General features: G+C 36.4%; 1 protein-coding gene across 5 annotated transcripts in view; it reads left to right on the forward strand.

Moving 5' to 3' along the window:
* The first annotated feature begins 3,917 nt into the window (after window positions 1-3,917).
* The window catches only part of TJP1 (tight junction protein 1), a 195,039-nt gene continuing 185,781 nt past the window's right edge, over window positions 3,918-13,175 (forward strand). For 3 of the 5 annotated variants that reach the window (XM_074916838.1, XM_074916839.1, XM_074916841.1), the window contains exons 1-2: window positions 3,918-4,389; window positions 7,218-7,368. In XM_074916838.1, coding sequence (XP_074772939.1) covers window positions 3,972-4,389; window positions 7,218-7,368 — 569 coding nt within the window. In that variant the 5' untranslated portion in view covers window positions 3,918-3,971. The remainder of the gene's footprint in view (window positions 4,390-7,217; window positions 7,369-13,175) is intronic. The other 2 variants (XM_074916840.1, XM_074916842.1) reach the window with 1 other exon arrangement.

The following is a 13,175-nucleotide window of genomic DNA, read 5'->3' on the forward strand; positions in this document are numbered from 1 at the left end:
CCCCCCCGGCACATACCAACCCACGATGGATTGGGAAAGGCAGTGGACCAGAGTGCTAATGCACCCTCATGGCACACCTGGCTCCTGCCTCCCCTCCTGCTTGGGAATGGGAATGAAAACCAATCACCTCCTGACAGCCTAGCGTATCTGTACTTGGGCCGTGGCCCAGAGCAGGTGATACCAGAACTTCAAGATCTAGCAAGCTCTGGGCCTGTGCAACTGGTCGAAAGCATCGGAGTATTTCGTCATCTGAGTTGGGCTGAAATGAAATAAGTACCTGATGAAAGTCAATTATCGCGGAGCCTATAAATAGCAACCCTAAGTGAGACCCTTTTGAGCTTTTGGGAATCGCAGCGGGCTGTGACCAACATCTCCCCTGAGCTGGGATGCCTCTCAGGCACTTCTCGAAGTTTGAAGATTGTGTGTCCACAAAGCTGACAGAAGGCCAAGGTGAAGTCAGACTTCTTTTCGAATCTCAATTATTGCCCCTTGAGAAATACTGATGCATTGTAAGTATTTGCTCCAAACTAGTGACAAGGGAAATTTTAAGTATAGACTAGTCTCTTACATCCACCTCTCTACCCATCTATGTGTTTGAATACACACATTTTCCTTCACTAGTGTAGGGATCTATGTATTTCACTGGATCATAATATTTCTGTCTCTGTGTGTGTATATTTTGTGGTTATACATATGTACATATATATACTTTGATTTAGGGTACCTTTTAGTAAATTAGTGTAAATCTTGTCATTCTCGAATCTGGAATTAAGTTGCTGTTTTAATTATATTCTACCAAATCACCTTGTTAATCTTTAAATTCATCAATCATTAAGTGCTGCTAAGATTCAAGCTTTTGATCCACCTCACACCATTAATAAATCTTGAATTGCTGCTAAATCATAACCGTGGCAAATACTTCATCTGCGACACAGGTCACTGCAGTTAAATCCCTCTGTTCCTTGACCCCGGGAAAATAGTTCTCTATCCAAATCCTTTATTTCCACCATGTATTTCCATGTATCCTTTTGCCTCAAATACTTCGTCATTTTCAATTTCTCTAGTTTCCTCCCTTGATTGTACTTTACACCCACATCTCTGTATTCAGTTTCTCAACACACACTTTCAAATTTTTGCCTTCACCCAAACCTCAGATTTTGCAAGGTATAGATTTTTATTAGAATTCTGGCAATTACCAAATCAGAATTTTAGCACTTTATTCTCCAGTTTACACAACTGGAAATAACTACATGGTATGTGAGAAGGTAGAGAGTCAAATTTCGTATTTGTCCACAATTTGATAATTTCCTATGATATCACCCATTTTTCTTTGTGGTTTTAAGATCTTATAAAAATGTATTTGAGATTAAAAGGATATATTCTTTCACCAACAAAAATAATGAGGACATTTCTGGCTCAAAACATTGTACTTCTTTGGAAAAAAAAAGGGTAAATTTTTCAGTGCATGGAGTCCAAAGACACTCCTATCCTGCATACTCACAAATTTCAAGCTGTCATTTATGTCTCCTATTACCTTGGATAACTACTATGTGTAGTACAATTCACTGTCTATATTAACCAGTTCATATTATACCAACCTTCCTTTGCATTTTCATGGCAGAGTACTTACTGTTTTCTCTCCCACTAATGCCCAGAAATTTTTAACAGCTTTGTAGTTAATTCTTCTAGTTATTCTGCCCCAGCTAAACTTTTAATGTTTTTTCTTTTTTTAAAACTAGTTTTGTTATTTGAGGTATATTGAGAATATCCCTCAGCAAACTGATACCTATACCAAACATTTTTCATTTGCACCAATTCTTGCTTCCTTTTCTGATGAGATGCAACTTGCCAACACCTATCACTTCTTCAGGGATGGACTGTCATGGGCAGAACTGCCATGGAAACGTGTAAAAATAGGACATTTCCTTTAAAAATTAATTTCATTATTAATCTGACATTACTTGGGTTTTTTAACTTCAAAATTCACTACCGTGCAGAATTTATTACTCCATTTAGGATACTGATGACAATCAGTATTATCAGCACAATAAAATAAATACAGATGTCGTTTTGAGGTTAAACTCAGAGAAATACCCTCTGTATCTCATCTCTGGGCACTGTTTTATGAACCCAAAACCTGTAACTTTGGGCTTGCTCTAGCATTTACTGAAGTAATGGAAAAACCTACCATTAGAAGTTAGAGTGGCTGAGAAGGCTGATTTGTAAGATGCTGTCTAACATAGGTGGAGCACCAGGCTTTATCAGGATCTTTTACCTGCTGAGATATTGCAGTATTAATATTAGTAGAGCTTCTGAGAGGGAAACAACTTGGAGAGAAAAATACACCTGAGGTTTCATTGAGAATATGGAAAGAATAGGGGAGCTAGTATTTGAACTAGCCCTATGGAGGTTCAAAGTTCAAAGGGAATCTTAAGAATCAGGCTTACAAAGGAGCCTTTACTTTTAAAGGTTGCCTATAAGATGTGCCAGGCCTCTCAGGTAGGTTAGCTACTTTCTCTGCTTACTGCATGTTTAGCTGTACTACCTGACTAATAAGAGGATTGCAGGTGCCTTTCACCAAGCGGGTCATCCTTCATGTGGTGTGTGATGCCATGCAATGCATAGGTAGCTCTACCTGAGTAGATTCAAGATGATTACAGAAGCACAAGAATCTCACTGCTATGGTCAATAAGCCTTAACATTCTAATATGAGACCATTAATATGGCTTAAAATAATGCGTAATTCCACTTGTCCTTTCTCCAGATAATGTCACATACAAGGCTTGTTATATCTACAACCAACCACAAGGTGACAGGCAATGCTTCCAAACAATTCTGTGAAGCCTGGCTAGTTAATTGGGCGGTGATGTACACAACAGAGAATTCCTGAATTCAGTGGTCAACTTTAATGCTAACTGATGAATACCTGGAATTTCAGAAACAGAAGCCTGACAGGAAGCTACAGTAGTTGCATCTTAAGATCGTAAGGACTGAAAATATAAAATTTGTTTTCCTAAAAGTTTAGCAAAATATTTTTGTTTTTTGCACAATGGGTAAAGTACCCTTAAGAAAACTGCAGATAAGGCAACATGAGTGAGGCCATGGATGCACTATCAGTCACAGACTAAGAAACAGGAGGAGGAGGAGGCAGGAAGTACTCACAGCTTTTCTATACAGGGAATTTATGTTGACAGAAAGTATGAAAACAAGACCAGAAAGTCCATGTATTAAGCAGCATTTGCATAAGGGAGGTTATGTAATGTGTGATCCTCAATGAATGATTATCAGTGACAGAACACCTCCACTAGGATTGCAGTAATCTCCACTGTAAAACCTAGTTCAGGAAATGGATGCTGCATGGTGTTTTATTTTGCTTGGACACAACTTAAAGTTCTAAACATGCAGAAATGTTGTTATTCTTAACAGTGACATATTTACCTTCACAAAAAAGGTCTTATTCTGTAACCTTTTTTACTTTTTGCATAGAGGGTTACAAAATATTTACGGAAGCATGCTTTCTCAATCTATAATTCAATTGCATTTTAAAGCTAATATTTTATGACAGAGTAAGAAGTGCAGAGCATTTATACTGTGGTTTGGCTATGGCCTCTGAGGAATACAAAATTAAAGTGTAGGGAAGACACTTTATTTTATGTCCTGTACCAGCTTGTACAGATTATTTCAGTTTGATCAGCTGTCTTCTTGAATGAATTATTTTTTGCAAAGGGGTATCTCTGAAGATCAGTTACAGAATTAAAAAGTAACAGTAACTAAGCAATTCTCTGTCTCATTATTACGGTTCAGAAGCTGTTAACAGTTGTAAAGGGCTAATTAGTGTAACGTAATCCTCTTAGGAGGCTGCAGGCATTGAGCTAGATTTCTTTATAATTTGTACGTAGGCCTTCTTTATTCCATTAGAATTACAATAATTAAAGACAGCAGTATGTATTTGCATTCTATCCATCCACATTATGTTTACTTTGCATAGTGAATACTGCATAATAAATGCAGAAGTAGGTTTTTTTATTTTCTATTTAAATATCAAAATGTTTAGAAGGACAGCCAAATCTTGGTTTTATAACCGTGCAAAATCTACCAAAAGAGAAAATGAAAACAGCAATAAGTGGCTTTCTGAAATCCCAAGCAATCAGAGAGAGAAAATACTGGAAGAGCTGGATGTGAACAAAGTGCTGTCATATTTGGTTTACAAGAGAGTCTTTTCCTTGGAGGAATACAAAGATATTTGGTCCCAGGAGAGCTACAAGAAGAGAACTGAGTATTTTTTAGAGAAACTCTCTTTAAAAGGCCCAAGTGCTTTCTCTGCTTTTTGTTCCATTTTAGAAGAGGTCTGCCCTAACTTGCTGACATGCTTTCTCCTTGGCTATGAAGGTAAGGTCACTGTCTGCTCTGAAATGCTTAAGTGTATATTGGTAATGTCTTGGAATCCTTTGACACTAATAGTTATTTGCTATAGTTAGTGTTTACTTTCCCTCTTGCACTAAACGAGAGAGTATTTTTTGTCTTTATGGTTCTTTGTTATAAAAGATAAAATAATGGGAAGGAAAATTTATTAAACAAAGGTATGTTATTGTTATACTTTGAACATTTAAACTGTACATTAACATTGCTGCTATTAATGAATAAGAGTCAGGACAGGAAAAGGATTCCCAGGTGCTACTGGTAACACTTAGCTCAGAAATGTAACACCGATCTTCTACTTTCCTTCCCATTTCTGAAATATTTAAAAATAGATTGAGAAGTTCTACAGGCATAGTGCCTGAATACTTGATCCCTTTCATATTCTTCTTTTAAGTCACATTATTTACTATACCTATATGTAAACAACTGCATGAAAAAGATTGCATTACTAAATATCAACAGTACATTTGAAGTTAATCAAAATGTTACTTGGACATCAGGGAATATTCACACATATATTAGAAACAGTGTTTTACTAGATATTAGCAAAGATAATGTGAAAAAATATGTGCAGAGTGTTTACAATTACCTCCTAGTGACCTATTTTTATTTTTTGTGTCTGTTATATTCCAAATTCTGTGTCTTTCAAGTCAGCTAGAGTTTTCTCAGCAATGACTGCAGGTTTGTGCTCAAAGGTTATATAAAGAATGTCCTTTCAGAATTTAATTAAACTAGTCATGTCTTTTACCAATCCATTCAGTAACAGGTTTAAATACATTAGCATTACAACTATTTATAAATAAAAACTACTGAGTACTGTAAGAATGTTAATAAATTAAATGAGAAAAATTAAAATCTAAACCCATTCTGACCTTTAAAATAGCTGTAGCCTGTGTCCCCTCTTGAAAACCTGATTACTTTAAAAATTGACCCTTACAGATTCAATTACTTGAGAAGACAACAGATATTTAACCACAATTTACTTATGAACAGATGCCCATTAGTGTACCTTTTCAAAATCTATTTACAGCACAGTTTTATGGCAGTTACAAGAAAATCAAAGGAGGTTCACAAATGTTGTTGTGGATGTTAATACATGTAGAATGTACTTCATGGACAGCCACATTATGAAAAGGCTACTTAGGGCCTCTTTACATTATAATATTTTTTTTAAAAAAGCATACAAATGTAAATACAATGGATTATATAAAGCCAGGTCTTTTGGAATATGCATTTTAGAATGAAGTTTTGGCTTCCTCTGAATTAACTGCAGAGGCAGCACAGGGAGATTTTTATTCTATACCGCCTAAACATTTCATCCAGGGGCCTGTCACAAAACAGATTTGAATTTTCTGGTGGGTACAAGGTTTTGGGGGGTAGTACTGTTATAAAGGGTGATGGCCTCAGCAGTTGGTGCAAGTCAAGGACTCTGTCTCCCTGACAACATCATATTAGATACAGAAAAAAAAGGAGAAAGCCAGTGCTGCACATTTCCAAAAGAGTAAAGGATACTGTTGGAACAGTGTCCCCAATCCATTCTGTCTGTCTGTGCCTTGTGTAGGCAGAAAAATGCCTCAGGCTGCCTTAGCTCAGCCACTATTCCACTCTTTCTCCTTCCCCTCCCCCAGTAGCACACATCAAGTGCGCAAAGCTAGTTTTAGAATCTGTTATTGCTAATAATAATCTACTGGGTAGAAGGCAAAGAAAAACACATGCTATATATTCACATTAATTCATGCACATAATCTGTTTAAATTCACGCACGCATATGTTGCATATTCAATTAAATGGATTATGCATTATAGATTTTCATATGTTGTGGATTTTTATAGGTTGATTTTGATAAACCCTGTTACAAGGTACATGGAAAGGTATGATGAAAAAGAACACTGTTTATTATTTCCATTAAAATAATTTTCTTCACCACTGTATAAAAGCTGACTGATAGGCCAAAGAAATCAAAATGGAAGGAATGGATGACGAGAAGTTGCTATGCCTGTACTATGTGGCTTAAACACCTCAGTTACCGCAGCAGTTGTGTGCCATCCCGTCCCCTGTACTTGTTAAAGAGACTATAACAGGCTGACTGAGCACACAGAACAGAATCAATCCCTGTTATTGATCAACTGCATGTACAGCAGGGGCCAATTTCTGTTTTCTGGACCCGCCTGTGTTGGCAGATATGGGTATTTTAATGTGTTTCCATTGTCTTCATGCCCTACAGACAGAACCATTTGACAGGTGCTGAAATGTGACATGGTTCCAAGAGGTCACTCAGCCTCTGGACTAATGTAGTTCACTGCAAAACTGTAAACTGTGCTAGTGAAATGTGGCCAGTGAATGATGTACTGTCACTTGCACACAGTTGATTTAATGCCACTTTTAACTCTTTTGTCTCATTATTCCAAAGAATTACACTCACAGTAAGTTAAGGGGTGTTATAGCTATAATATATTTATTTTTCAAGACCCTAGTGACTTGATTCTTTTACTCTTCTAAAATTCTCATTATAGTACAAAGCAAAGCTCTGTGGGGAGCTTGCTCAGGCAGGAGGTTATATGGAGTAAGAATTTCAGGTTTATTTCCAACATTCCTATAAATTGTCTGATCTGTATCTCTCAAATCTATTGGAAAGAATAATATGAAAACAACTTTATCTACAAAAGGTCAAAATAAATTATGTTTACCTAAACCAACTGCTTACCCAAATGTAACATCAAGACAGAACTGCATCAAACTGTAGGTGTTATTTTGAACAATGTATCAGCTATTAGAGAAATTTCTTTATTGTTATCCAGACCATATGCATAGACGTTTCCCAGCATTATCAGAGCAAACAAAACTGATGGCTGTATCTGAGATGGAGCTGCATGAAACCTGTCAGATGAGTGACCAAGAAGGAAGCCCTTCTGCTGAGGAACAACTGAATCAATCATTCAACAAATACAGGTTAAAATTATCGGTGTCATGATATCTTTAATGATCACAAAATTTCCCGTCACTTAGTTTCCATGCAAGTGAAGTGTACCACCAATGCTTTCAAGAAGTTTTTCATTTGCATCTGATTTTACTTTGCATTTGTAAATATGATTCTATTTTGCATAATGAACGTCTTCTGATGCTCATGAATGCTGGGGGTCACCTGTGGTCTTTACTACAGGTATACAGTAATGATGTAATGCATTGATGACACTGCTAGTTTTCAGCATTCAAGGACTAAGTACATGTGTAGAAGTACATTTTATGAGTAAACTTTCTTGGAATGTGAGAGACAACCTAAGTTAGTAGCACAGTTTCTATTATTTTGTTTAAGAGGAACAGAAACTGAGGAAGACCTATGTAAGAACAGCATGTAATTTGATATATGCTTAAATCCCTGCTTCAGAGATTTGAACCTAAAAAGGGGACACAGACAAAGTTTTCAGAAGTCCTAAAATGCTGCATTTTATTCAGTTCAGGCATTTGCAGATGTGTGTTTGGAATCATGTTTTGCTTAATTCAATAAGGAATCTAGATGAGAATGGACTAGAGCTCTCAGTAGCTCATTAGCTGTTAAGAAATACTGGTAGGTACATGTCCAGCTAAGACAGAAACTTACATTCTGAGAAAAATACTTGAAAAGTAGTTAAAAGCTATAGTGCAGTTTTGGTGTGTCAGTAGCATTTAAACAGTAATTATGAAGCCTTAATATATTTGCATGTCTAGGTTAGTTTTGTTAAGTTTCAGCTAGGGACTGGATTATACTAGTTTGTAGAGGTGTAGTAAAACTTAATGACTGTGAAGTGATTGAAAAAATTGTGGGCTTAAAAGGTTAAGTTCAACTTGAGTAACAGTGAAACATGAAATGGTAACAGAATATGAAGACACTTGATACAATACATTATGGGCCCAAACTGTACAGTGTGGGCTGATCTTTACCCACAGCTACTGAAATCCCAGTCAGAACTCCTTTTTCAATACACGGTCATAAGAGTTTCAGGAGACTTGCAATCATTCATAATCTGAATATGTGCCATTTGTCTTTAAATACATTAATGCTGTAGCACTGGTCCTGTAACATCACAAGACAATTCACTTACAAAACCAAACCAATTAAGAAGTGCCTGCAGCTAGAGAACCACATTAGGGAAGTAGCAGAGAAATAGGAAAGCTTTCCTGAAGCCAGTCTATGCTGAAAATACTTGATAGCTCTAAAAAAATCTACCAGATATCATAAAACATGACAGTATCAGTATTTGCAGAGTCAGTCTCACTATAAGATTGTTATATACAATCCACCTGATAAGAAAGCTTATGGTGTATTAGTCCTGCATATACCCTAGAAGAAGAAAAAAGCTGGGGCTATACTCTCCCCACAGGGTATCAGTGTTAAGTGTGGAAGTTGATGTAGCCCCAGAAGTCACAGCAAGAAGGGAATAGTCACCTCATTGGAAACAGAGAGCTCAATGGGAAGACAAACTGGTGTGCAATAGCACACAATTTACTTCAACACCAGTGTCCTGGCTAAAAAAAAAAAGCTTGACATTCGGTTTAAAAAATGCCAATCTTTCCACATCTTCTTTGTACGCTGACACTCATCTCCTCCATCCAAGAGAAAAAAATAATAGGTAACTGGCTTATGCAATTTTTTTTCTTAAGTGCCACACTTGTGTCAAACACCAGAAAGAAAATCTTACACAATCATCATGCTATTTGTGGAGAAGAGAGTCTCAAATGCTTGTAACAATTTGTGAAAATGACAACTGAATCTTCTTGTTGAAGAAAACAACATAGCTGGTAGCAAATCAAATGTGCCACCTGCATGTAAATCCGCATATTACAAACCACAGTTGCAGGGATCCTCTCAACAAGGCAACCAACCAGAGACAGAAAGTACCATCCATAAATACAACTGTGTACAACTACAGGGTGCATAAAGACCACTAGGTATATATAGTGGTAGTTAGAAAAGAAGATATGAGCATAAATAGAAAATAGAAAATGGCTTCACTGCCCTTTTCCCAATATTTGTAAATATTCTCAATCACCTGTAGAGTATTTTTCCCAATGACAGAAAGATGCCAGACACATAGACACTCTAAGGACAAGAACTTCCTGTCTCTGAAAATTCCACTCAATGTTAGTGGGAGCATTATGGTGAGCTAGAGTACTTTGATAATACAGATAATAATAGTTGTTACGCAATTACATAGCAATTGTAAAGCCATGTTTTTATATTTACGTTTATACAAGTTATCAGAGTCATATCTCTGCGGAACAGATGGTACATATGGTTACTTTACATGTCTAGGAAGAGCAAAATCATCTCAGTTCTAAACACTAAGATAATCCTGTTAGTTAAGAGTCAACTAACTACAGCCATGACATAGTTCAGCCAATAAAGCACCTTGGGCAAAAAGAAAACAAAATTAAAAATGCAAAAGGTGTGTGGATTCACACTCAGTTTTTCATTTAAAGGCAAGAGCCCTAGTAAGGATACCCTGCTCTACTTTCACAGTTTCCCCTCTTGAGACAGCTCTAGCATTTCTGAAGAATACAATAAAAATGTGATCTTTAACACAAGTGAAACTGAGTAAGTTTGGGGGTTGCTTATAGTGATTTGGTCTAGGACTTCAGCGTATCCACAAACACTCTCACTGAGATGCCAGACAGAAGTACCATATCCCATGTCTTCTGCAAATCAGCGTTAAGGATATGTTCTTGGTCTGGTTTTGGATCAGAAAACATTGTTCCTGGTTCTGTCTACTGTTTTCTCTATACCTTCTTTCTCAGAATATCTTCACTAAAAAGGACCATCTCTATTAGTCAAGTGGATAGAATTATAGGCTGGATCAGTAATTGGTGGAATATGACCTCAAATTAGTTAGTACTGCTTTCAACACTTTTTTTTTTTTTTTTCTTTGCTACTTTCCTATACCTCTCAAGCATCACTGGACATTTGATGCTGGCCCTGTGAAAATCATGCAGATGACATAAAATAGTTAATTATTTTCCTCAGGCTTTCTGTCTTCTCTTTAAACAACAGTTTTTATTCCCTCATTGATTGAGAACCAAAATGCTGAAGCAGACTAGCATTAATAGTACATATATGTGTTACATTGCCATGTATTAAGAAAAGATTGTGACACAATGTCTGTCAAATAAATTATCAGAATAAGTAATATCCAAACTGTGAAAATCAGATACTATTTTTGCAGTTGTTATAACACGAGCCATTTATTTTCACATTTCAAGTAACAAGAGATTTTTGCACACAGCTTTTCCATTTTCATGTAAATGGACTATGTTTGTGTGTATATCTGTATTTGAAGTCTGCTTTATGGTTTTCCCACTTACATTTAAAATTTTGGAATGGCTCAGTTCTACTGTAAAATATACCTTTCTGAATCTATTGGAATTGTAATTTGCAGCTCTTAAATTGGTTTTCAACGTTTGAAGTTCAACATGTTGCACTGGCAAAAAAAGATTAAGCGTGACAAAGCTTCACTGCTAATTGTAAGTCCTGTGGGAAAGGAGACAGTCACTGCTTTGCTTTAGATAATAAAAAATAATGTGTACAAATCATGTAAACAGCATTTATTCAGGAAGAAGTGCAGAGCTAAGCCACAGCACCAGATTTTTACAATTTATTTGGACAGCCATATACTGGCATCTGACAACCCTAAACATCATTATTAATTTAGGAATTAGAATGTTTATGGCATTTTGGCATGTGTTTTGTGTTACTTCAGAAATTTGGTAAGAGCACTGGGAGCACAATCCAAAAAATTAAATTCATGCCTTAATCTCAGCACTGTTGAGGAGAAAGACCCAATTACCTCACAGGGCACTACAGTCTAGCAGTCTCAAAAGAATTACTTGTATTTTTCTGTAAGACGGCAATCTGATGCTTATATATGTAAGTTTCTATTTAACTTCTAACTATTTCATCATATAAATATCAGATTATCTCTACTGTATGTTAGGCTGAGAAGCTTGTGGTTTGGCTAATTGCAACATTTTTTTTTCCATCAGTTCAAAAAACTGAGTTACAAAAAGCAAATTCACACTAACACAGGATGATTGAAAAGGTATTACAGTATCAGGCTTGTTGAATTAATGCAGTAAATTGTCCTTTTCTCCTTTTCCATACCATTTGTAAAGTAATTGTTCAGAACTCCCTTAAACTTTTTACTTTAGAGATAGAATTTACTTTTCTTTGCAATGAATACTCAGTGAAATATTAATTGAAAAAAAAATTAAAAAGCAATGTTGGATTTAAAACTGCAAAGGTATTTTTTCAGGTATCATCTGTCCTCCTCAATCAAAATCATAGGATTCAAAAAGCTGAGTCTGAGAAGCAGCTGGGTGCAGAAGCCAGGGCAATAAGTAGCTTTGTTATATTTAGATTTGAAAGGTTATCCAGTAAGTTACATATCTATTAAAAGTAGAAGGATGCTTTCTCCACCATAATAACAATAAAATCAAGCAGCAACTATGGAACATTTCGTTGCTAACACTGAAAACTTAAGGTACCAGTCTCTGATAAAGTCCTCTTCAATTTGGCCACTAGATGGTACTATATCACAGTTGTTAAAAAAAAAATTCCTTGGCGACCTATTTGAAATTATTGCTGTGAACGATTATTTAGAACTGTAACAATATCGTAACATTTAGTAGTGATGTTTAGCAAGTTTTCCTGGCACAATACACACACACACACACTACAGAGGATACATATAAGAGCTTCAGAAGCATTTCTTGGTTTGATTCTCTAATATCATTTAATGAGTCTACTATGTTCCTTACCAACCAACACAAATGTAACTATGATGTTTCAAATGCAAAGTGACAAATACTGCACATAGTAAATACAATGCTCCTTTGGAGTCTGTGCTCCCTAGACAGGAACAAATGGCACACAAAGACAACCCAGTGAAGAGTACAAGTCCAAATTCAGAGATACCATCATGTTCACAGTTCAGAAATTTGGAGATGATTCTTCGCTGGCTTGGAAACATTCATACCCACTTTCCATTTGCAAACAAAAAAACCTAAGTGCACTGTAGTGGTAAATCAAGCCCGTGAAGCCCAAACCAAATAAAATACAATGGCCATTTAAACATTTAGGTTTTATCTGTTTTACTAACTGCTGTTGGTGTACTCCCTCACTTCCAACAGATTATATATGATCCCCTTTTTTTTGCATGCATATATCAAACTAAATCATATGTCCACAGACTTTCTACTCCTCTTTTACATAGTTTCCTCACTAAACTGCTGTTCTCGGTCCTATCTTACTGGGTCATGAGTCTGTGTACCGTTAAACTTTTTTCGCTCTAAAATACCTTTTCTATGCTCTGATGCATTCTTTTGGCAAAGACTACTTGCATCTTACCTCCTACTAGAAGTTAGACTTCTGAAGTTTATTCTTTCTTACATGTGAGGCTTCATGTATCTGATCACATGAAGTGGGATATGTAACATGAGGGGCAAATCACATGACAGGCAAAGGCCATAGGGCTGGACAGCATACAGAAAAAATCCCTTTCAAGAGGACTTCAGCAAATGCAAAATCTTGGCAGAAAACGCACAGCTCTCCACTGCTGAGAAATGCCAAATAATCCCCTCACTTCCTGACCAGAGTGTCAGGCACAGAGGAACCAGAGGTCACATATCAGGTTGATTAGCTCTAGCTGATATGGAGGTTCCCATTGCCAGAGCACAGGACTGCAAAAGATTCTTATGCATGAAGTCTAAGGGCCCACAGAGCTCTG

Source organism: Athene noctua, chromosome 13 (genome assembly GCF_965140245.1).
Source record: "Athene noctua chromosome 13, bAthNoc1.hap1.1, whole genome shotgun sequence".
NCBI classification, from domain to species: Eukaryota; Metazoa; Chordata; class Aves; order Strigiformes; family Strigidae; genus Athene; species Athene noctua.